Genomic DNA, 25,796 nt, shown 5'->3' with positions numbered 1-25,796 from the left:
AATGGGAAATGCTGTTGTTGCTATCAGATGGATCTTGCCTGAAAGCAGAGAGAGCATACCAGAAAGATGTTTGTGTGTGCTTTATTCATTATACAATGGCATTTGACTATGTGGATTGTAATAAATGATAGATAACATGGATAATGCAGACACTGAGTTAAATTCATGCAGAACCTGTACATAGACCAAGAGGCAGTCATTTGAAAATCAGGAAAGGTATATGTCAGGGCTGTATCCTTTTATCATACTTATTCAGTATATATGCTAAACACAGTATCTGAGAAGCTGGACTAGATGAAGAAGACTGTGGCCTCAGGTTTGGAGGAAGAATCATTAATAACCTGTGATATGCAGATGACACATTCTTTCTAGCTGTGAAGAAAGAATTGAAGCACTCACTGATGAAGTTCAAAGGTTACAGTCTTTAGTATGGATCACAACTCATTGCAAAGAAAACTCACAACTGGACCAAAAGAAAGCATCATAGTAAATGGAGAAAATATGGAAAATGTGGAGGGTTTCATTTTACTTGGACCCACAATCAGTATCCATAGAAAGCACAGACAAGAAATAAAGTGACACATTGTATTGGATAAGTCTGCTGCAGAAGATTTCTTTACTTTGTTAATAAGCAAAGGTGATCACTTTGTGACTAAGTGAGCCCAGCCCAAGACATGGTATTTTTTATTCTGCTCAAGCTGGACAATGACTGAGGAAGACCAAAAAATAATTGATTAATTTGAATTATGATCTTCATGAGGAATATACCAGGAACTGCCAAAACAATGGACAAGTATGTCTTGGAAGATGACATTTAAAAAGACAGAATGCTTCTTTAAACAAGAATGGAAAGACTTCATGTCACATACTTGGGACATATTATCAAGAGGGACCAGTCTCTGGAGACAGACATCATGCTTGGTCCAGTAAAGGATCAGTTAAAAGGAGAAAAATAAGGATAGCAACAACAGATTCAGACATAGCAATGACTGAAAACAGTACAGGCTTGGCTGTTGCTTTCTTTTGTAGTACATAGATAGGGTTGCTACAAGTAAAAAATGACCCGGTGGCACATAACAACAATAGGTACACATACATACCATACATACATACATACATACATAGCTGAATAAACTTTAGTAGTATACAACCTTAAAAATTCCAGAATCTCTATAATGGATCTACACTAAAGATTCATGTAATCGATCACTTTATGTCATGGATCGAGTTGTGTCCCATGTGTCAGCTTGGCTGGGCCATGGTTTTCAGTGGTTTGTCAGTTATGTGATGATCTCCCACAAGGTGATCTGATGTGATCAACCAGTAAGAGGATTAACAGTGGGTTGCAATACCATTAATCCCATTATAACCCTGATCCAATATCAGGAAGTTCCCCAAGGTGTGGTCTCCCACACCTCTTATCTTACACAAGAGATAAAAGGAGAGAGAAGTGAGCAGACAAGGGAACCAACTACCACCAAGAAAGAAGAGCTGGGAATGGAGTAGGTCATTTGGACCTGAGGTCCCTACACTGTGAAGATCCTGGATCCGAGGAAAGATTGATGCTTAGACACATGGAGATCTCCAAGGAATGCTGGGCCTGCAGATGCTCAAAGGAAAGAAGGTGCTCTGAATTCCAACGTAGGACTCCCTAGACTGTACGAGAATCAATTTCTGTTTGTTAAAGCTACCACTTGTAGTAGTGTAGTGGTTACAAGTCGGGCTGCTAACTTCAAGGTCAGCAGTTTGAAACTAGCAGTATTGCACGGCAGAAAGATGAGGTTTCTGCTTCCGTAAAGGTTTACAGCCTTGGAAACTCTATACAGGGTCTCTGTGAGTCAGAACCAACTCCACAGAAAGCCACCACCACTACCACAGATGACACTGTATTAGCTAAGAAAGTCTTTAATGAAGTTTTAAGAACCCAAATAGATTATCATCTAATACACTTAAAGCCTAAAATAGTTAACTCTATTAGTTTAAAAATAAAATCTTCATTATCCAAGTATGGCCTCCTGGTGGAGGGATGAAGTATCAGTGCTGGACTTTGAACCACTAGGCCAGCAGTTCATACCCACCAACCAATCCTCAAAAACCCTATACAGAGTTGCTGTGAGTGGGAACTGACTCAACAGCACTTAAGAACAACAGCCAAGTATTTGTTATTTAAATCACCACAGACATGAGGTTGCTTATACATGATCATCATGAAACGAAAATACTCACTAGGGAACTGACCACTTAAAAAACTTGCCACCACTTATGCATTCTTTCCAACCGAATGCTGATGTCTGTCCCTGTTGTGGTCAGTTTCAATATCGAGGGTGTTGGATATTGAATTAATTGATTTAAAGAACAAAACTTCAAGTCTCGGAAAAGGTAAATGATTTCATGAAGTCAGGGAAAGCGATGTTGCAGAATTGCTGGATATACAAGGGGGCTTTAAGAAGTTCATGGAAAAATTCCTGTATCTTTTAATTCCACTTTTCCATGAACTTTTTGAAATCCCTTCAGATAGCCAAACTCTGGGTAGGTGACTTTCTGGCATTGTTGGCCTAGACAGCATTGGAAGAGTGAAGGTCATTTATTGACTGGTGCTCACAACAAGAATGATTTGAAAATCAAAATATCAAATTTAGAAAAGAAAAAAAATTAAATTAAGTCTTTGGTTCAATTAATGACATCTTCACTTAGTTTTTGCAAAAAAGACTCTATTTTCCTTATGTTGGACAAATCTAAAGTGAAATGAAGGGTGTCAGGATATGATATAATTATTTTGGAAAAGTAATACACTTTTCCTCCAAAGCATGGTTGATTTGATTTGGTTCATTTTTTGTTCATTCTGAAAATTAGTACAGTGTAACCCCTTTGCTGTCAACTCTGACTTCTAACGACACACACTATCATATAGAACTGCCCCAAGGCTGTAATCTTTATGAAGTAAGGAGCTCTGGTAGTGTAGTGGTTAAGAATCAGCCTGCGAACCTTAAAGTCAGCAGTTCAAAACTACCAGTGGTTCCATGGGAGAAAGATGAGGCTTTCTGCTCCCGTAAAGGTTTATAGCCTCAGAAATCCAATACAGAGTCACTATGAGTCGGAACCGACTCCACAGCACATAACCTCAGAAATCCTATACAGAGAAACTAAGGGTTGGAACCAACTTGACAGCACTTAATGACAACAACAACAATATTTTATTGAGTCAGGGTGTGGTGCTATAGAATAAGCATTGGACTGCTAACCACAAAGTTTTCAGTTCAAACCCACCAACTGCTTCTTGGAAACTATCTATGGGATCGCTATGAGTTGGAACCGACTCAATGGTACCTAACAATAACAATAACAACATACTATTTATTTTATTGGTAAATAACCCAGTAAGGTTATGAGATAGTGGAAAACTATTCAATTCATTTCTCCCCCATTGTCTTTTAAATGTGGCACATATTATTGGCTAATGCTTACAACACATATGGTTTCAAATCTTTCCTGCAATATCCGGGAGTAGATGCATTCGAGATAAAATCCTGACAAATTTCAGTTTCCATGTGTACACATTCTATACTGATAATGCAGGGAGGGAGAATATAGGCTGTGAAATTCCCCATGGCTTGCTTCTGGGCTTGAAATGAAGACCACATACACAGTGCCCACCAAAGCACTCTGCTTTCCTCTGAGACATGCCCTCATATGCCTTCTGAACTGCATTGTCCCGTGAACAGAATAAGTAATGAGACTACCTAGCAACACAATGGAGTTTCCCGATAACTGCAGAAGTCAGATCCTGCTAAAGTCAGATAGACAGATGAGGTCTTAATAGAAGCTGTCTGACTTGTGACCTTTATTACACCTCAGTCTAACCAACTTTCTAAAAAATCAGTACCATATATGAATCAATGCAAACCTATCACCAGGCCTTTAATATTTAACTAAGGGCAACATATTAAGTATACCAAGGCTTGCTATAAGAAACTAGACACTCATGGGTAAATATGATTAAATGAAATCACAAGAGGACTTTATTTTGTATTGGGGGAGTATTGTGCATCATGCCTCATTGTTATCAACAAAAATTTAAGTCTGCAAATTGCAAGCTTCTGACATTAGTATAAATGCTTGGAGCAGAAAGTTTTGAAGCTAGTGGACAAAATCAGGCACAAATAGAAATCCTTGCTCTATCTTGAGCTGCTCTGCCTTTTGAGAATTGATCCTATCGTTGATCCCTTCAAAAGCAAAAACCAGAAGGAAGTTGGACAGCCATATGTTTGCTTCTGGCCAACTCTTTGATTTGAAAATTTTCTAAATTAGGAAATTTATATAAAAACAATGATGTGCTCCTTTTTTCCTTGAGAAAAATAGTATCTTTTCTGAAATCTTACAGTTTTTCCAATCCAGGTATGGTTTCAAGGAAATTCGTTACAGTTTTAGATTGTCCGATGCAGCATGCTGAATTACATGTGATTTAAGCCTGTTTCCTCTACAGAGTAATGGTATTATTATTCACTTTTTCCAAGGGACACTTATCATTTTGTCCTCGAATCACAACTAAAGGGTATATGTATGGTCTCATACCTTGTTTATTTTTCCTTGATAAATGAAATTTATATTAATTTGTGGTTATTTCCCAAACGAAACCCACTGCCATTGAGTTGATTTCAATTCATAGTGACTCTATAGACAGAATTGTTGATTAGAAGTTTGAACAAACTTCTCATCTTTCAGGAACAAACAGCCTCATCTTTCTTCCATGGATCAGTTGGTGGTTCAAATCAATGACGTGTTGGTTAGCAGTTCAATATTTAACCCAATGCACCCCCAGGACTCGTTGTGGTTATTTATATGAAAACAAAAGAATGAAACTTGAGCAAAAAAAATGGGTTTTGGTTTGGGGCAAACAACAACAACAACAAGCATTAGATGTAACATGCACGCTCACTTGCTTGAGTCCAAACTCTCTGGCAGTGTGGGAACACTTAATGTAGGCAGCCTGCAGGTTCGAATGTCTGATTTAACATAGGGCTTCACTCTGGGTCTGTCAATGCTGATGAAGTGAAACAGGAACAGACTAGAATTTTTACAATTTTGGTTATTTGTCACTGTAATCAGAATGGGGAAAATTATGGGTTGGATCCCTGGAATGGGAGACTTGGAAGAGGCAGAGGAAGAGCTTTGAAGATCCTGATGTGCGATATTTAGATAATTAACAGGACTGTGGAGAGCTGTAAACATTCAAAGAGTTGTGCTTGGCTGCTGTCTTTGAGTGGAGTGCTACCATCTTTGACTGGGATGCCATCTTTGAAGTTCTGCTTCGCTGTTATGTAAATTTGCCCTCGCTTTGAAATGATAGAACCAAGCCCCTACTCAAAATAAATTCTTCATCACAGTCACTGTCTCTTGCTGCATGGGTAGCTTTTGGCTCTTTGAAAATGTTCCTAACCTTTTCTCACACTAAAGTAAGGCTAAGTATGACTTGGACACATCTGGATAGACTTACAAATTCTTAAAGATACAGTTAGGAACAGAACTCATTTGTAACCCAGAAACAGCCTCTACCAGAATGTGTGTATGCACACACACAAACATACACACAATCGATAATAGCCAGCTAGCTAGCTACATAGATTCATAGATAAACTAGATAGACGGACTAGACAGATAGGCAGCAAGAAATATTCTGAGCTTAAAAATGCAAAGGAAAAATATGTACAACAAGTGATTGGTTTAATTGCACTGTACTGTAAATTTGAATGATATGTAACATTTCGGAAACTGGGGTTCTTTTGGACTGACACAGTAGCACAACAATAGACTCAAACATAATGTGAGGAGGGTGTAAAAGCAGGCATGTTTCATTCTATTATGCATAGAACAACCTAACAACAACAACTTTTACTCTAAGTGACCCTATCTATGGTAAGTCTGAAGCTATTTTAAGTTGTTGGTTTTTTCCCCCCATTGTTGTTGTTGTTGTTAAGTGCCTTCGAGTCGGTTCCGACCCATAGCGACCCTGTACAGGGTTTCCGAGGGTGTAAATCCTTATGGGAGTAGAAAGCTTCATCTTTCTCCCACGGAGCAGCTGGTAGTTAGTTTCGAACCGCTGACCTTAAGGTTCGCAGCCCAATTCGTAACCACTACGCTACATTCAAATACTTAATTTTATATGAAAATATTACATTTTTTATTTAAACTATATAATTGTTGTTGTTGTTACGTGCCATCGAGTCGGTTCCGACCCATAGTGACCCTGTATAGGGTTTCCAAGGGTGTAAATCTTTACGGGAGTAGAAAGCCTCATCTTTCTCCCACGGAGCAGCTGGTAGTTTCAAACCGCTGACCTTAAGGTTCGCAGCCCGATTCATAACCACTACGCTACCAGAGCTCCTTATAAATTTAGGACTTGGGAACGATGATGATCAAATGCATTCTTCTTTACTTCACTCAGAGCATCTAGTGCAATCCTTTACTAATGGTAGGCTCTTAATAAATGGTTGATCATTAGATGAGTGTACTCATTTATCAAAATGGTTATATTTGTCTGCATTATACTTAAACTATTAATTATGAATACTACATTTATAAACTATACATTATAAAATTGTGAATTGTAATTATGGAATATGCTTAAACTATGATGCTCGGGTTTTCTAATAAATATGAATTCCTACATTGAAGTATTATTAAAATTATCATATGTGAGTGTTTCTTGGAATGTATAATACCATCAGTGCAATAGAAAATAGAAAACTACGGACTAACGTTTCCTTTCTTCACTTGTAGAATGGCTTCACCCCACTGTATATGGCGGCCCAGGAAAACCACCTGGAAGTTGTGAAGTTTCTCCTTGACAATGGTGCCAGCCAGAGCCTGGCCACTGAGGTAAGACACCTTGGTTGTTAATATGGGTAAGCTCACAAGTTCTTGTGTTTACCTGAATTGTAACATTGAGAATTTTTCCTACAGGCATTTCAATTGCAGTTGCATATTAATTCATAGGTTCATAAGTTTTTATGAAATACATTAAAAAGTCTCTAAAGGAGTTTCAGAAAGTATGTGGGAAAATGGAATTAAAAGATAATGGATTCTTTCCATGAACTGAGACCCCTCATTTTTTTTCTCATGGGACAGCTGGTAGTTCCAAACTGCTGACCTTGAGGTTAGCAGCCCGATTTGTAACCACTAAGTTACCAGAGTTCCTCAGTCTTGAATAACTATTTAAAAATAGTAATTTACATGTCATTGGTACAGTCTTAAGATAATGTATTTTCCTTTTTAAAATAATCCAAATGGAAGATTGTGATCACTTTGAAGTGTTTGACTACAAATTTGTTACTGATGACAAAGAACCAATATTGTATATTGTTTGTTTTACCAAACTAATAAATTAGAGCAGATTCCAGGTTATTCCATTTCCATTTCTTGAGTTCTGATGTGTTTCTAGAATGTTGCAGGAAAGGTGATCATTGGGGAACTCACATATAATTTCATCTAACATTTGGTATTGCACTTTATGGAGAAACCACTAAATAACTGAAAAAGAAATATACACAAAAAGAAACCCAATGGAACCATAGCTACATGAAAAGATTCTCACCCTTATTCAGAGTCAAAGAAGTGTACATTTCTAAACACCTGAAGAATGAGATCTAATCTTTTGCCACTTGGTGAGCAAAATAAAAATGATGAGGGTGAGAAAAACTAATATTCCTAAGTATTATTGATAATTGGTGAAAAACTTTTGTAGAACACTTGGAAATAATTATAAAAAATTAACATTCACATACCTTCTTAGAAATTTTAATTCTAGAAATTCATATTGCAGATATGTTGTATGCAGGAGGGTATAAAACTATAGTATATGAGAATGTTTATCAACATAATTAGATATTTCAAACCTGAAAAGAACTTAAAATTTACCCAAGGGAAATCATATAATAAATGTTGACATGTTTATAATACAATAAGATGCTACTAAGCATTATTTAAAATGGTGGAACAATATGTGCTGATAAAGGAAAACGTCCAAAGTGTATTGTCATCGGTGGTTTGCTGTGAGGAGTTGAACAAAGGATTGACAGTTAGGAGAGAGAACATTATTTTTAACTTTATACACTTCAGTATTATTGGAGATTTTTATCATGAAAATATATTATCTTTATGATAATATTCTTGAAGCTAGCTAAGAAATAAACCAACCCAACCAAGCCATTGCCACTTAGTTGATTAGAACTCATAGTGACTCTAAAGGACAGAATAGAATTTCCCATAGTGGTTCCAAGACCTTAAATCTTTATTCAAGCAAGTGCTACTTGTTTCTCTAGTAGAGCTACTGATGGGTTTGAACCTCCGACATTTTGGTTAGCGGTCAAGTGCTTAACCACTGTGCTACCAGTTTCTATCATATTTGTGAACATTTCTTAGGCAGAAAAAAGTGACTGTGTTCCCACCGTGGACTAGTAGCCAGTCTTAGTCCTGAGCCCTGAGCCCTGAGTCTTCAGTAGGCAAAGGTTTACCATGAGGCACAGGGAGAATGGTCCCAGAGGTGTGGTTTTCAGACAGGAGGTAATCGAATCCCATTTTTGGAAAGGTAATACCACTTAATATAAATATAACCATAGCACTTTAATCATCTTTTAAGGACAATTAGCATTATGTTTTGGACTATGATATATGACACTTAAGTATCTTTTATATAAAGGCATATAAAAGCCCAATTAATGCCTGTAAGTTTTAATTTAGCTTGGACACTAATGCACAATAGCTTACCGAGTTCTCCAGTATTTTTTAAGATCTTGAATCCCAAAGAGAGAGATTACTTACTAACTTTAAGGAAAAACAGTATGTGAGATCCTCAAACCATTCATTCAATCAGTCTTTTGGCAAAGGATGTATATACAACTTTTTTTAAGTTTTTACTCTTTACTAAGTTAAATTCACATGGCATTTTTTCTAGTTTTAAGAGGGAAAAGACAGTAAATAAAAGTTCTATCTAACAATGCCTCAGATTCATATCTTCGTAAGGGTTTGTGGTATCTTGGTGTATATAACAGTTAAGCAATTACCTAAAGGTGTCTGAACATTTGGCTGAAGTTCTTTTTCCTCTGATGGCTATTGGTATTAAAAAATTATACAAACAAGTGAGAAATGTTTTATTTTTACAATGTAAATAGACTCCTCAAAACTTGGTATTGCCTATTATTATTGATGATGCCATTGTATCAGCCTTTAATGTATGTATACAGAGCCTCTGTTTATAAAACAAACTATAGGTGCCAATGAAAGGATTACTTAAATTGTGAGTTTTTTCAAAGAATTTTTCATTTACTAAATGATGTGTGCTTTTCCAATTCCTTCAGTGCTTTTCTCTTCCTAGTAATCCCATATCATATCATATCATACATATCATATCATACATATCATGTATAGATATATGGAGTCTTTGGCATGGGTGCGATTTTGAAAACTTTTCCATATGAATGTGTATCTCATAGCACACCCTTTCCAGAGATATCTTCCCTATTTTGCAAATTAAGATTCTAAATCGTGGTAAATTCATTTGCTGAGGTGTTCCACACAGAATTCCTCAGTAGACCTTGCGTACCATACACTCTATCCACAGGTGGTAAAGATGCAGCCTTAAACACCAGTGGGTTTAGACTCACTTGAAGCACATCTCCTTCCTGCTTTCATTATTCTATTAAGAATAGCTGCACAAAACAAGCCAAACTATTTAAACTTGGTTTGGAAACAACAGCTGAAGCTATGGATTTTAGCTACTAACACCTTGGTTCTGGTATCTTTGTGCCTTTAATTAGCTTTTATGCTTGAAGCACATTCTTGACAGTGCTAATCATTTCGGTTGCAGTTTATTTTCTGGTGTAAAAGTAGTTCTCTGTTTGTAGTTGCTTCCTAGACTTAAAAAGTCCTATCCGTGGAAAAGTAGCCATTAATTTTGCTTCAGACCAAAGGCAGGCTGTCATTTGCACTCCTGAGTTTTGTTCAGGTTTTATAAAGAAGATTCACAGTTAACCTTTAATATACACATTTCCTGTTGCTGGTCTTTCCTTGAAACTTGTATTTTCCTTTCTAAAAAAATATTAAGTGATAGGTCCAATAAACTGCCAAAAGAAGAAAAATTTCTTGTTAATTTTACCCTTGATACCATTTTATTTGTCTTTACGAAACTAAGATAATACTTTTATGTTATGTAGCTATTTAACCCCTCAAACCATTGAATTAGATTTCAAACTTCATCTCATAAATAAACCAGTAAAATCATTTGGGTGACATCTTGGTTATCTCTAGACTTTCTCTGTTATTTTTAGGATTCTGGTGGCACTGGAGTATAGACATTGGGTTACTACCCATAACATTGGCAGTTCAAACCCACCAGCCATTCCATGGGAGAAAGATGAGACTGTCTGCTTATGTAATGTTGTACTGTCTCAGAAATCCTATATAGAGTCTCTGTGAGTTGGAATTAACTTGATGGCTCTGGGTTTGATTTTGTTTTAATTTTCTGTTGTTTTTCTTAGGGCTATAGGACATGCCCTTCTGGTTACATTGGTGCACATTCTTTTCCTATTTTTCTGCCCTAGATAGTAAATTTGAAAGAGCTAGATAGAGCTACAGACTTAGAATAAAGGCATTTCTGGGTAGGGGAAAAGAACATGAATGTGGATGAGCAGGAATGAACCTGTATGCCCATAGTTCATAAGGAGACTAGAGGATAAGGATTACTTAGGAAGAAATTGACAGGTGCTTTGAGCTGATATTTTTCACATCCTTGAATATAGAGGTGGTGATTTGCATTCAGTAAATAGATGGTCATGTTGGTGGTTGTGTACTATGGAGTCGGTTCCAACTCTTAGCGACCCTGCAGAGGGTTTCCAAGACTGTATGTCTTTTATCAGAGCAGAAAGCCTCATTTTTCTCCAGTGGAACAGCTGGTAGTTTTGAACTGCTGCCCTTGAGGTTAGTAGCCTGACTCCTAACCACTACCCTACCAGAGCTTCTTAAATAGATGGTAGGAGTTCTTACCTGGTTTTATGCAGGGGAAAGAATGATAAGAGTGATAATTAAGGAACACCATGAGATTTGTTAGTATGCAGAGATGCAGGTTTCTCCCTCTCCCTTATAAACACTCTTCTGAGGGAGTCCTGGTGTGGTGCTATAGGGTAAGCATTGGACTGCTAACTACAAAGTTGGCAGTTCAAACCCACCAGCTACTCCTTGGAAACCCTATACAGGGCTGCTATGAATCGGAACCAACTTGATGGCACTTAACATCAGCAGAAGTGATAATCTATTTATACCATACCAACTGCGAAAATAAAATATTATGGCCCAAATAAAATTCTATAGTATACATAATTTAGTAAAACATCCTTTTAACAAGGGGGAAAAGCCCCACAAACATTACAAATATATTATATTTTGCTTTGGTGATATAAATTTTAAAGACGTTGTTTACACTGTACGTCCACTGCAGTATGTTACTTTTAATAACCCAAAACAGAAATCCACACTTGGTTGCCTTCTTGTTTGTTAGATGAATTAAAAAAGAAAAAGAAAGAAAGAAAAGATCTCTGGGGGCTAATCTTGACCCCTTCATATCTTTGCAGGATGGCTTTACACCGTTGGCAGTAGCTTTGCAACAAGGCCACGATCAAGTAGTTTCACTCTTGCTGGAAAATGACACTAAAGGAAAAGTGCGCCTTCCAGCTCTTCACATCGCTGCCCGAAAAGATGACACAAAAGCTGCCGCCCTGCTGCTGCAGAATGACAACAACGCAGACGTGGAATCGAAGGTGAGGCACCACGGCAACAGGCTTCTGGGCACCTATCTTACTTAAACAACCAACTTTCTTAAAATGCTTGTGTCCCTTTTGGCAAGCTTACGCCAAACACTCAACATCATTCAAAGAATACGAGTGCGTGTCTGAATTAACCTATTGAAGGCACTTCGCTTAGCATGAAAAGCTAGGAGGGACTGTAGATGTTGCACTGTGTATACTCAAAAAGAGGCCATGTCAAAAGAAATCGATTTCTAGGCACCTGATAATTTCCTTCCTTTGTTGCATTAAAAAAAAAAAAAAAAAAAATTAGCATTTAATACTTCCATTCAAACATTGAGGAGGAAAAAAAAAAAAAAACGCAAAATACTAAAAGCGATATGCACCAATGGTCTGTATCTAAGATGACAGCAGCCCACTGTGTGGTGATCAGCTGCGGAAAGCATGCAGGCAGCAAAACATTCCGTCAGAGCCCTAAATTCCCGTTGTCTTGAGGTGTATGATTTGAGAGTCTCTTGTAAGGAAATGTGGCCACTGGAATAGGTCACTGTGTAGCCCTTCATTCAGCCTAGCTTTCTATCTGTGCCTATTGTGCTTTCATGCTCATTACTTAGCTGCCATAGCTTGCTGCAATCCATTATCATCTACAGTGAACTAACCGTTCATTTTTCCCTCCTCTTTGCTTCCCAATGTGTTAACCTAGATGGTGGTGAATAGAACAACAGAGGTACATATATCTACATACATATGATCTGTATCTGCATTATCACTCTCATGACTTAGTGCTGCTGCTTCATTTCTTTCCCCTTGTCTTTGCATCGCCTTCTGTAGGCTAGATACCTGCTTTATCCCCCGCCCCAAAGTAGCATGTGCTGGAGAAGATAGTAGTTTGATTACCAGGGCTTTCTGCAGCTGAGCCTGGTGTTTCAAAGGAAACAGGAAGAATCCTTGAAAGTTCTGAGCTTCGCTGTAGAGTTGTGTGAGTTGAAGACCTTTGAGACATCGATGCTTATCAGCTCTACCTAAAGCTGCAGACAACCCTGTCGTTCTACTCATCTAAAACTGATTCTTTTAGGGTCCTGCATGACACTGATCCTCAGTGGTGTCAGCAAAAGGAAAGTTTTCTCAGACTGGTCCCAATATGATCCACCCTTGAGTAGTGTCAGTACTAATAGCTAGCATGGCTAAGAAGCTTGCTAACACTTTAGAAATGCATCTAGTTCCTATAAGGTTTTAATCTTTGGGGACTAAGTGAATTGCTGCATGTTTTAGCGTTTTTAAGGAAGTAAAATGATCTTGGTATGCATAAAACAGAAAAAAACAATGTATCATTTAATAGGCATTTGCTAATAAAGAGACCAACGTGTGGATTTTTTATGAAATGCAATCGTCCGTTGGGCCAGACCCATTTTACAGTAGTTCCTCTCCCAAACAAAAGATGTCTTTTATCATTTAAAATGACTTTCACTATTGATTCATTTGAAATTATATTGAATGTAAAAATCAAACACAAATGAATTTTGACAAAGAGTTTCAATGGACAATTCTGTCATCAATAAAAAATAAAATAAAAGTGGTTGTATTGATGAAGCTTTCTTTGATCTATAAAGATTTTTCTTGTCGTCTATATTCTAATTTTTTAAAACATTGGCTTCTGTATACTTCTGCAACTGTTTTACTTAAATTGCCCTAACTCCACCCATAGTTCCTCCCTGGCTATTCCTCTGCCTATTAGTTTGGGGTTAACTAGGAACCCTGTGAACAATTGGCACTGATGGAAAACTAGTACGGAATGGAATGTGGACCTGAGCGTATTTTGCTTCCTCATTTTTATTTGAGCAGGGTTATGATATGTAACCTCTCACAAGGGTCCAGCCAAAATCCGTTGAATGTCTGCTATGTTTTCTTTACAGAGTGGTTTCACTCCGCTCCACATAGCAGCTCACTATGGAAACATCAATGTAGCAACGTTGCTGTTAAACCGAGCGGCTGCTGTGGATTTCACTGCAAGGGTAAGAGCAGCAATGCATTTAAAGTACTTGAATTGTTGTTGTTTTTTTAATTCTCAAATCATTATGGCTGGGAACTTCAAAGTGTTGGACAAGTTGAAATTTCGAAATTTCTGTTAGAAATAGGTCAGGTGGTACTAATGTCATCTAGAAATCAGGGTCTTGATCTGATTGATGGAAATGTACTGGAAGATCTGGATAAGGACCAAACATCCATAGCCAAATAATAGAGACCATCTTTTGCCTTTATAATTTGCCCACTACAAAATTTCACAGCGTTCTTTAACATGAATCAGCTGGTATTCCTGAGTAAAGGAGTTAGAGTATCATGTGAACCTGTGGACAGTTGGTTGAGCATCCAGATAGAGTGATGCTCCTCTAAACATAAAAACTGGCTCTAGTGCTAGTCATTGTTGTTGTTGTGTGCCATCAAGTTGGTTCCGACCCACAGCAACCCTGTACAGGGTTTCCAAGGCTGTAAATCTTTATGGGAGCAGGAAGCCTCATCTGTCTCCTGCAGAGCGGCTGGTAGTTTTGAACTGCTGACCTTAAGGTTTGCAGCCAGGTTCATAACCACTACACTACCAGAGCTCCTTAGTGCTAGGCATGGTCATTGGAAATGCCTTTGTCAGAAGTAGCAATGAAGTAAGAAGCAGGGTGAAGAACAGTGGCTAAAAGTGTGGGCTCAGGATTCGGACTCCCTGGATTCAAATTTTGGTTCCAACATTATTCTGTGTCCATCAGTTTTGTCACTATAAATTGAAATAATAAAAACAATAACCACAGTAAAATAAGACCATCACCCAGTAGTCTATCGTTGTCTTGCCAATAGCAGTAGCAGCATTTTGATTGTTGTTGTTGTTGTTGTTGTAAAGTGCCATGGAGTAGGTTCTGACTCATAGAGACCCTGTCTAGGTCTTTAGAGGCTCTCTCTGAGCCTTTAAGTCTTTGTGGGAGCAGAAAGCTTCATCCCAGTCCTCTCCAGTGGCTGGAGGGCTCAAACTGCAGACCTGTGCTTATCCTTCAAAGCAAACTCCTCAAAATCATAAATTTTGTGAAAAAACAAAAAACCTCACCTGTTAGAGAAAAAAGAAATGAAGCTCAATTTAGAAGAGTTGTTACTGTTATGTGCTGTGGAGTCGGTTCCAACTCATAGCTGAAGAAGAGTACAATACTAATATTATTTGTCTACTAGCCAAAAGGATGACAAGCCTGGCTGTCTAAGTCAGAAAGATCCCCAACCTTGAACACCCTACGGAGCAGTGCTTCTTTGCACACATGGAATCACCATGAGTCAGAATAGACTCAGCAACAAGGAACAGCATCAAAAGGACACTACCAGTGGCGATAGCAACCGTCAAACGAAGCAGTGTACTGACTGAGTGGCAGATGCCAAGCTCAGCATTTTTATCTCATTTTCTCTAACAGTGAGAAGAGTATTATTTGCCCTTGCTTTACAGCTGTGAAAAGTAAGATTTAAAGATAAAAAGTAGTTCATCCAGGAACACCGAGCTTTCAGGTTGAAAACGGCAAGATCCATGCTTTGTGGCTCTTTATGAGTCCAATAGTCTGTGTCCTTTAGACAGCTAGGGGCTTCATTTTTTCTTTTCCTTTTATAATTCATTAGCCCTTAAAAAAAAATAAGGTCAAAATGTACTAATAAAAAGGCTATTTTCTACCCTGTTGTCATCAACTTTAAAATGCTTCAATGGTCTAAACGATGCAAAAGTGCATGGAAACAATTCGTCCAAAGACTAACAGGTCACACAAACTAATCTCCACAACCCTGAAACCAAGAGAGCCTGATGGTGCCTGTTTACCTCTGCTGACTGCTCTGAAAGGAATCACAATAGGAGGCTCTGAACAGTCCATAGTATGTAATCAATAGGCCAGCATTTTCCCAGGGATGAACTGTGAAGACAGGTGGGGGATAGGAAAGCAGGACAAAAGAAAATTACAAACACAGGAAGGAAGTGGAGAAAATGCTGTTTCATTGTGAGTATTGCAATCAATGTTTGGAATTAAAATGTATATGTATGAATTCTTAAATGGAAACCCAATTTGCTCTACAAACTTTCCTTCCCATCACTGTTAAATTTACCACAAATAAGTGACATAGTGTGACCATCAATTCACTTGACCTGCAGTCTTTTAATTGTGTTAGCTACATGGTTAGGGATTCAGTGAAAAGCAGTCCCAAGGCCTAATTTGACATTTTGAAGGACACAATGAAACACTTCTTTAAGCCAAGTGTAAATTTTAATTACATTTGTAGCATGTCAGTTTTAAAACTGAAGTTTGTTTCTTTAAGATGCATTCTTGTGGTTTTATTTCCATAATTTAAAGTGCAATGGAAACCTCTTTAAGTCACATCTTCTAATTAAGACTTCTGGAAAATTTATGCCAGGGCAGTGTTTGAAGTTTGTTTTTATGCCATTGTTCAGAAATTTCCTGATGTTGCTGAAAATAAGACTAAGGAAATGTTTAAGCAATTTAAGAGGACAAATTACTGTATTATCAGAGTCCTTCAAGCAATTCCTAAGCATCTATTTACATTTTAAAAATGACTGTGGTAATTACAAATAATGCTTATTTATTGATTAAAGCTCAAGGGAGACCTCCAGACCTATGTTGTTAACCTTGTCTGAGTCACTATATGTGATTCAAAAGAATCACATTGTGCTTTATAAAAAGGAATATGTTAAAATTCAGACTTTTTACTCATTTAAAAAAGGATTTCTCACAGTGATTCTTAATTAATGAAGCCTATTCTGGCTTTCTGCTTCCATAAAGATTTACAGCCTTGGAAACCCTATACAGGGTCACTATGAATTGGAACTGACTCCATGGCACATAACCATCAGCCACCGCTAGTAGCCCTGGGGGCTCGGAACTGAAGTCTGTGGCAGAATTTGATAACACTACTAGGAGACTTGTGCTGTTGCTATAGCTGCACAAGCTCTGCTCTCTCCGCAGTTACGATTAATGACTTGCTCTAGGGCGTTTGAGGGAAGCTGGTCTTCATAAGCACTTCAACTGAGTCAACAGTGATTTGCTTTAAGAAATCCATTTCAGGTTACAGATGTTTGGTCATTTTCATTCTGTAATAATCTTGCCTTTCTAGTTTTGTACTACAGGTCACTCTCTTACCTCTTACTCCCTCAGTGGCATCCTTTTGGGTCCCAGTTCTTTCAGGAGGATGGTAGAAATGACAGATGAGAGTACAATGCCTTGAAACACAGTTGGTATCAAATTGTACCTGGTTAAAACAATAAAGGGAAGATCATTAAGCCTCATTTGCTAAGCATCACTGCAAATTGTAACCATAAATCATATGGTTGATGGTTACAATTTTCAGTGGTTGTTCAGGAATCAGGTTTGAATAGAAGTATCGATTATATGGTTAGAGATAAATTAAAAATAACAGTAACCTTTGTCTTTTTGACTTGAATTTCTTAACTGTGACAGAATACAGTAGAGTGTGGAGACTTAGATCACTGAAGAAAGGCAGGTGTAGACTTAAAGTTCCTCATAGATCTATGGATTCAGGGCCTGAACCAGAGAATTAGGTAACCTGCTAACAAAGACAGTTAGGGAATAGGAGCAAAAACAATATTTCTAGAATCATTTTCTGCATGCAAGAGGCATTCATTGCCAAAACAGATAAGAGACAGAAGCAAATGTGCTGTTACTAATAGGAGTATACATTAAAATGGATTGCTTTCTATGCTTCTTTGTGGTGCTAGCTAATTAATGCAGCAACAAAGCAGATCCCAGCCAGTGGTGAATGTTACAGTCCCAAGTATCCTCTGAACACCTTTCCTTAGATTGTGCTATGTCAGTTTTGGCTTTTACAGTGTGGTTTTACTGTGTGTGTATATGTAAGCTGTCCTATCTGACATCTTCAGTATTTCCTTTTGGATTATCCATGCAGAGCTGTTCAGCCTCATGGGTCCACTTTAGGAAGTCAAGGCTGCTGCTGTCGCAATGCTGCAAATGCAGCCTCAGCCATTTCCATTCTTTAACTTGAGTCTGCTGAGATGGAATTAACATCTTTTGAATTTATTCATGACCCTTGCTCTCTTAGCAAATCACACTAGCTCTCTTGGGGAAAAGGATTGAACTAAGACATACCAGAGCTAATACTGATGGTCATTCCAGTAGGGAGTATTTATATATAGGAGTTACTATAGTTCCTGTTATGTGGTATGGATGCCTGCAGAGTTTCTTTTATTGATTGAAGAAGATAGATGAATACTTTGTTGGGTAAGAATTATTTTGTCAAATACAGTGGACCTCTTAATCTTCACTCATGTCACAGACCTTTCTCTCTCTCTCTCTTTTCTTTTCTTTTTTGTCATTACTACCCAAAGCAAAGGAGCTCTGGTAGCATAGTGGTTATGAATTGAGCTGTGAACCGCAAGGTCAGCAGTTCGAAACTACCAGCTGTTCCGCGGGAAAACGATGAGGCTTTCTGCTCCCGTAAAGATTTACAGCCTCAGAAACCCTGTACAGGGTCGCTATGAGTCGGAACCGACTCCACGGCACATAACAACAACAACAACAACCCAAAGCAAGCTATAGATATAATGCAATCTCAGTCAAGGTTCTAACACCATTCTTTTTGTTTGTTTGTTTTGTTTTAAAGCTTTTATTGTGAATTGAGTGATAGATTACATGGGAGAACATTGGTTTTGCACTCACCCTATCGTATTTTGTTTCGTTGCAATGATTAGAACCCTCCATGCCTCATCACTTAACAGTATTTGCTTCTATATTCTCTGTTTTTGTTTTTTTTTTTGATGTATACAAAAACACTCAGGAATATATAATCATTTAAACAACCAAAGGGAACGTTCTGCAAGCTTGCCTCCTGGCGGCCACCACAGTCTTTCTCTTTCTGTGAGTCTAGAGTCCTCAGCTGTTCTCTCTCTCCATGTCCTCATCTCTGCCTCCAAATCTGGTGTCTCTGCATCTCTGGCTATGGTCCCATATTCCGCTCATGCTCTTCTCCCTTGATGGTCCTAGGGTCCTCTGTTCCTGGAATGTAAGATCAACAACTTGCCCCTTTATGTTACAAAAGTTCTACTTTTAAAGTTGTGATCATTGGAATTAGTCATGATAACAGTCCAAAGATTCCTATTCCCGTCTCCTTTCACCAGACCCATCTAGACAAGATGAAAACTACTCAGTAGGGATTCTACCTTTCCTTGCACACTCTGACACTAACCTCCCTCGTGAAAACTTGTGAACCCAGTGTCTTCGTTGCCCATCCCTATCAACCCTGTGTACAGAGGGCATAGGTTTGATCCTTGATGTGAAGACTCCTTCCCTCTCAGTTGGTATTTTGAGCTAGTACATCCACGAGTATGGAGTTCAGGTATGGTGCTGTGGTTAATGCACTGGACCAAAAGGTCACTTTGAACCACAAGGTCAGCAGTTCAAGTTCACCACCCGCTCCTTGGAAACCCTTTACAGGGTTTCCATGAGTTGGAACCAACTCAATGGCACTTAACAACAACAACAAGAGGGCCCACGACCATGGAATCTGGGAGACTATGCTCCAGGTATTTAGCATTGTGATGGTCTCATTGTGTATGATAGAACTTGGAGTGTGTATCTCAGGTCAGTGAAGAGTTAGCATGTTCGTTGGACCATCTTTCTCAAATACCAGATGCTTCAAACAAGGTCTTGGTGGGTGCTGGACCATACATAGTAGGATCTCAATTGCGTTGTAAGAAAGTATACTTTATTTAAGAGACTTTGTTTTTCAGTTAAAGTGAGAACATGGCTTTTAGATACTCTAACCACTAAACCTACTGGAGGTTTAGGGGATCAAAGAGTCTCACTTACATTCTCCCCAGACAGAAGGCCAACGTGGTTCAGCTTGTGCATGAGTAAACCGTGCCCTTGGATAGACATTGTCCAGAGATTCTCACCCCCGAAAGTGAATCCAACTTAGCAAATATTTTTAGAGCAGCTCCTGAGTGCTAGCACCTGGAGATTCAGACTTGAGTAACCTGCTGCCCTTACTCTCCAAATTTCTTCAGGTGCCAAAGTGCTAAGCCATATGACACAGGCTTTCTCTGAGTCCCCAAAACACAACTAAGGCCAGGCTATAGCACCAAACCAGACTTTTCTAAAGATAGAGGGGTTGATGAAGGGAATTTAAAGCAAAAAGGCAGAGTTGAAGGGCAGGTCTTTGGCAATACCTTACCTACTCCCCACCCCACGCCACCCCCCGGTTATCACCAGCGGTCCCCAAAGACAATTGTGTTCGACTCTTCGCAGTGAAAATCCCTTTAACTATGTATCTCCTACCCAGAACTCAGGTCTCCTAACATTCTCTGGGGCCTGTGAGAGAGAAAAACCCTATTTCTCTACATATCTACTGCATAATTTCATAGCCACTAACTCATTGTAGCTACTTAGAGTCTAATTTAAATTAAATTTTAAAATATTTATTTCATTTATCAGTGTGAGAGCTTCGTTTTAAGTGTTCCTTATGGCTAGAAGCCTCTGTATTGGACAGCACAGACAACATTTCCATCATCCACAGATATACACTATTTCCCATAGTTCTTTTGGATAATTTGGATACTGTCAGTAGAATCCTGGTGTGGTGCTGTAGGATACACACCGGACTGTTAATCACAAGATTGGTAGTTCAAACCCACCAGCTACTCCGCAGAAACCCTATACTGAGTCACTATGAGTTGGAATCTACTCAATGGCACTTAACAACAACAACAACCAGTTGTAGACCTAACTTTCCTTCTGTGTCATATTTATGTTAATATATTATTCTTATCTGACCCCCTTCAAGGAAAATGGTCCTTTAAGTAGCAGCTCAAAACAGTTTTCTCCTAATAAACTACATTTTTCGAATTCCTAAAGATTTTTGCCTTTCCCATTATACAGTAGATACATCACTACCAATAATGACAACAAAAAGAATAGGAAAATTGCTGGAAATGCCAATATAGTAGCTTCTCCCCAATACATGCTATGGAGTGTTCAGAAATATTGGAAATTTGGGGGTAAATCTCAAGAGAGTTCTTCAGTTACCAGAGAGCATTCCCCAGGGTTACTCAGCTTCTCTGAACCTGTTTAGTAATTGGCGTAAAGAATTCTTGTGTGAATTCGATGGATTATATCAGAGAAGCCTGCTCTGATCTCTCACATAGCTCCCTCCTCACTCTATGTGTGCATCTCACCCTGAACTTCACCTCTCACAGTAAACATCGAATGCTGTTTTATTTATGTAGTATTGTTTCTCTTGAATACTCTGTTGCTCTAAACCTCTTGATGGCTGAGACTCCTTACTGAGCCTCTGTCATTAACTCCAGCTCAGAACGTGACAATTGTCATCACCCAATGTGCCTGAGTCTGTGCTAATCACCTAACCATGAACCCTCCCAACCTTTTGGTGAAGTTCTTTAGTTAAAAAGAATGTTTTGCTTTCCAGTTAGATCTTTTGTAAGAAGAAAGCATTCTATTTCAGGGTACCAGGCCTCACTGTAATTTAAGCAAGAGGACAGGATCTTTGCTTGTTTTTATTTAGTCTTTGTGTATGTGTGCATGTGGTAAATATATAGGTAATAAAACATTTGCCATTTCAACATTTCACATTAATTGCATTCATCATATTGTTCAACCTTCATTCTTATCCATTTCCCAAACTTACATTACCATTAACAGAAGCTCAGTGTCACATAAACAATAAGTCCCCCTTTTCCCTCTCTTCCACCCTGATGACCCTTAACAAACTTTGTTCTCTAAACATTTGCCTACTCTTGTCATTTCATGTATGTAAGACTGTACTATATGTGTCCTTCTGTGATTGACTTACTCCACTCAGCATAATGTTTTCAAGGACCCTCTATGTTGTATCATGTATCAGAACTTCATTTCTCTTTATGGCTGAGTAATGTGCCAGTGTGTATCTGTACCTCATTCTGTTGATTTACCTGATAGGGTTTTTTTTTCTGTTGCTGCCTGACAACCTTTTATCTGCAGCTCATGGAATGGTCCTATGATATACTAGTGGAAAGAATGTTCGAGCCACATTCCATTCAGCCAGAGAGCTACACATATGAATCACTGAAGACCCTGACTGTTACAGAACAAGTGTGCTGTAAATGTCCATTGCCTTCCAGTCTTTGATCATTATAACCATACATTACTTACATAATGATTTAAAATTCATTATAATTTATTGTGCTATGTGATAGCATCTTTATTAAGCATTTTTTACATTCTATTTCAGCAGTTTTATGAGGACTGACGTAAAGGTATAATAAAATTTATTTATAGTTCCCTCCCACATCTTGTTCATCACCTTATTTTTAAGATTCTGAATACCTAAAGGTCTGAATACGTTGTGGAAACCTGAGCACATATTCTAGTATCTAGCAACATATATTTGGTGACTTCAAGAATAAATAACTTCTAGGACCCCTTGTCCAATACTGCCAGACATGCAACCTCTTTTTGGTGCTTATTGGACTTTTTATTGTTATTTGGGTAGAAATCTACAATAGCAAATTGGTTTTCCACTCAACAATTCATACACATTTGGATTTATACCACTGTTTGCAATCCTCACAGTGTAACAGCATTCTGCCCACTTTCTCCATATGTTTACCATTTCCATCTGTCCTTCTTTCCTGTCCCTTCTTGCTCTCTGATCTTAATCCCTGGGCAGTTGCTGTCCTTTTGATCTTGGGCAATTGATTGTTCTAAGGCATGCATACCTCCTCAGTATTAGTGTTTATGTTATAGGCTTATCTATCAGCTGAAAGTTTAGCCAGGGAGGTAAATTCAAATGCAAGCTTGAAGGGTCTCTAAGGGCTAGTTTCTATGAGACCAGTATAGGAAGACCCCAGTGAGATGGATTGGCAATATGGCAGCATCAATGGGCTCAAGCGTGGCAACAATTGTGAGATTGGCCCAGGACCGGGCGGTGTTTCGTTCTGTTGTGCATACGGTCACTATGAGTCGGTACCGACTCAGCTTGATGGCACCTAACAACAAAAACAAGTTAGATTAGTCTTTTTTTATATATAATGTTTAGTTTTGTTCCACATTTTTCTTCCATTGTATTCAGCACCATCTATTGTGATCCCTTTCAGAGAAATCAGCAGTGGAAGCCAGCCACCATCTAATTCTCTGGTCATGGGCTGGGATTCACATAATCCACTAGTCCTTTGGACTAATTGTTTCCATGGTCTTTGACTTTCTTCACTCTGCTTTGCCTTGGTCAGGGACTCAACTATAATGGCACCGGCTGCTCACAAGCTTTTAAGACTCCATTCGCTACTCACCAAAGTTGGATGTTACACATTGTCTTTGTGGACTGTCCAGCTGACCTTGGTGTCCACTGAAACTATGTTCCTGAGTTCCCAGGCCCAGAGACTCATTCCCTCCATGTAATTGGTTACAAATTTTCATAACTTTGCTCCTGTGTTCTCTACTGTATTCATGGGTATATTTTTAGCATAAGTAAATACAAACATAGAAGGATCCTTTGTAAAGATGGTAAAGTCACACAACAGATTCATGTGCATTTTTATTGACACAGGTTTTTAAAATAAAGCCAATTACTGTAGGTGTCTCTTTCAACATAGACTCAACAGCATTAAAGACATTATCCCTGGGCTAATGCTGCCGTTTTGATCTTGGGTAGTTGATAGTTTTAAGGAGTATGTACCTCTTCAGTGTTTACCTTATAGACTTGTCTATATTTGACTGTAACCCACTGTCAACTCATAGCAACCGTATATAGGGCTTCTGAGACTGTACATCTTTATGGGAGCAAATATCTGTATCTTTCACCTGCATTAAAGACAAAGATGTCTTCAAATGGGTACGTATAACTTGGTTAAAAACGAGGGACTGAGAGCCATGTGGCCTACATCAACTCTTTTTTTTTTTTTTTGTCAATTATGTGTGAGTTTACATGGGTGAAATGGGTGAACATTGTCTGTACATTCATTGTATTATATTTTGCTTTATTGCAATGATCACAGTCCCCAGCATGCATCATCAAACAACCAAAAGGTACACCCCACACGTCTGCCCCCCAGTCACCAGCACACAGACCCTCTCTTTTCTTGAGTCCAGAGTCCCCAGCCACTCCTTCTGTCCATGTCATCATTTCGGCCTCCATCCCTAGTGACACTGCCTCCCGCACAGAGTCTCACATTTCACTTTTCTCCCTTGATGGTTCCAGGGATCTCTGCTCCTGGACTGCAAACTCAGCCACTCCCCAAATTTTGTTACCAAACATTTACATTTACCTTTCCAACATTTCACTGTCAGACCTGAGAGCAATCTTTCCCTATTGAACCACAGGAGTCCTTTCCACCTCACCTTTTATCAACCCCATCCAGACAGGTTGGAAACAATTCAGTGGAGGTTCTACCTTTCCCTGTATCCTCTGGAGTTAGGTTCCCTATTGAAAGCTTGTAAGCCAGTCACTTCTTGCCTTTGTAGTCCCCCCCATTTTGGGTAGCCAATGTCTAAGTTCCCATCCCTGTTGACCCTGTGTTCCAAGGGAGTGGGAATGATCCTCACTGTAAAGATTTGTCTGCTCCTTTGTCATACTGCATCCACAAGCATAGGTAGGGCAAGTTCATCCACTTGTAGTGGGTTACTCTTTTTTTTTTTTTTCCTCTTCTTTCTTCCTCTAGTTGTGTTCTGATCATCCAGCCATTGATGCCAGGTCAAATGGGTACTATCTGCAAGTGTGGGTGTTCTTGTGCATCTCCCCTCACTTCATATCAGCTGAATGCTTCACACTCCATTCTAGCCCTCTGGGGCCATGTCCCTGCCCCTGGGCCCTGGAGTCCCCAGGTCTTGTCATACTGCTGGTTAACCAGGTCTTAATCCAGGTTAACAGGAGTCTATTGAATGTGGTTAGACTTAGTTTACAACTTCATTGCTGTTTTCCCCCAACTTCCCCTTATCCGTGACCAACCTGGTCACCAGCAAGACCACATGCCTATTAGTGTATTCCATTTGAGTTTCAGTCTTGGAAGGGGGTTTGCCTTGAAGGGACTTGACCACTGCCATGATGGCTCCCTGGGGAACAACTTGTTTGTTCTTGTCAAATGGACTGCTGTTATTGTTTTTTATTTTTTCCTGCTGGTCTTTCTTTCAAGAAGTATCTTCCATTCTTCTAGCTGCTCCAGACTGGTCTGCTTGTCCTTTCATGTGGGAATGTCCCACCTCAGAAGATTCTGCATGGGGATCAGGATTCCACCTATGGTCTTGTGCAGTGCAAAGGCTCTGCAGGGGGCCTCCTTCACTGGGCAATTTCTAGCTCCATTTTAGGTATTCCAATCATTTATTAGCTGAAGGTGGACTTACAAGCTTTTTCTGGTGCTGTTTCTAGCTATTCCTTTCTGTCCCCTTCAAGTGTCTATTTTACAATAGTAGGCAAGGGAAACCAAGATTCAAAAGACAGCCAAGCATCTTAGCATCATTACCCCACTTTTACCCATTCAAACCATGCCTCAATCTTTGTATCCACGAGCCCTGTTTTTCCATGGTTGTGCTTACACCGTTATTTACATCTGTCCTATTTAGCCCATGTAAACCTGCCTAGCTGTTCTCCCATCTGCCTTGTTTTTCCTTTCCTCTTCCCCTTCTAGTTCCGCTCCATCCTCCCCGCCCAGCACCCAAACTATCTTGTGTCTATTCCCTATCCTGTGCTCCACCTTCCCCTCCCTCTCCACACCCTACCCCATATACCCTGCTAACCAATTCAACTCTTTTCTTTGTTGCCAAGTTGATATCAACATTACAGGAAGAACAAACTAGTAAATGGGCCGTAGGGCAGAGTGAAAGGGTAGAGTTTGTATGTAGAATTTGCTCTTCTAAATATGCCATACAAATTCATTCCAGCCTTTTCCATTTAATTACCTGAGTGTTTCATCAGAAACAAATCTCCTTTATACCTTTCTTTAAAGAAATATTTTTATCTGATTTC

The 25,796-nt window shown here is 38.9% G+C and overlaps 1 protein-coding gene across 1 annotated transcript in view; it reads left to right on the top strand.

Moving 5' to 3' along the window:
• The window catches only part of ANK3 (ankyrin 3, node of Ranvier (ankyrin G)), a 393,472-nt gene that overhangs the window by 143,154 nt on the left and 224,522 nt on the right, over positions 1-25,796 (top strand). The window contains exons 5-7 of the mRNA XM_006837454.1: positions 6,778-6,876; positions 11,622-11,807; positions 13,706-13,804. Of these exons, the coding sequence (XP_006837517.1) occupies positions 6,778-6,876; positions 11,622-11,807; positions 13,706-13,804 (384 nt within the window). The remainder of the gene's footprint in view (positions 1-6,777; positions 6,877-11,621; positions 11,808-13,705; positions 13,805-25,796) is intronic.

This window comes from Chrysochloris asiatica, unplaced genomic scaffold, assembly GCF_000296735.1.
Source record: "Chrysochloris asiatica unplaced genomic scaffold, ChrAsi1.0 scaffold00020, whole genome shotgun sequence".
Lineage (NCBI taxonomy): Eukaryota > Metazoa > Chordata > Mammalia > Afrosoricida > Chrysochloridae > Chrysochloris > Chrysochloris asiatica.
The sequence above is the reverse complement of the archived record's forward strand: the minus strand, read 5'-3'. Positions and strand labels throughout refer to the sequence as shown.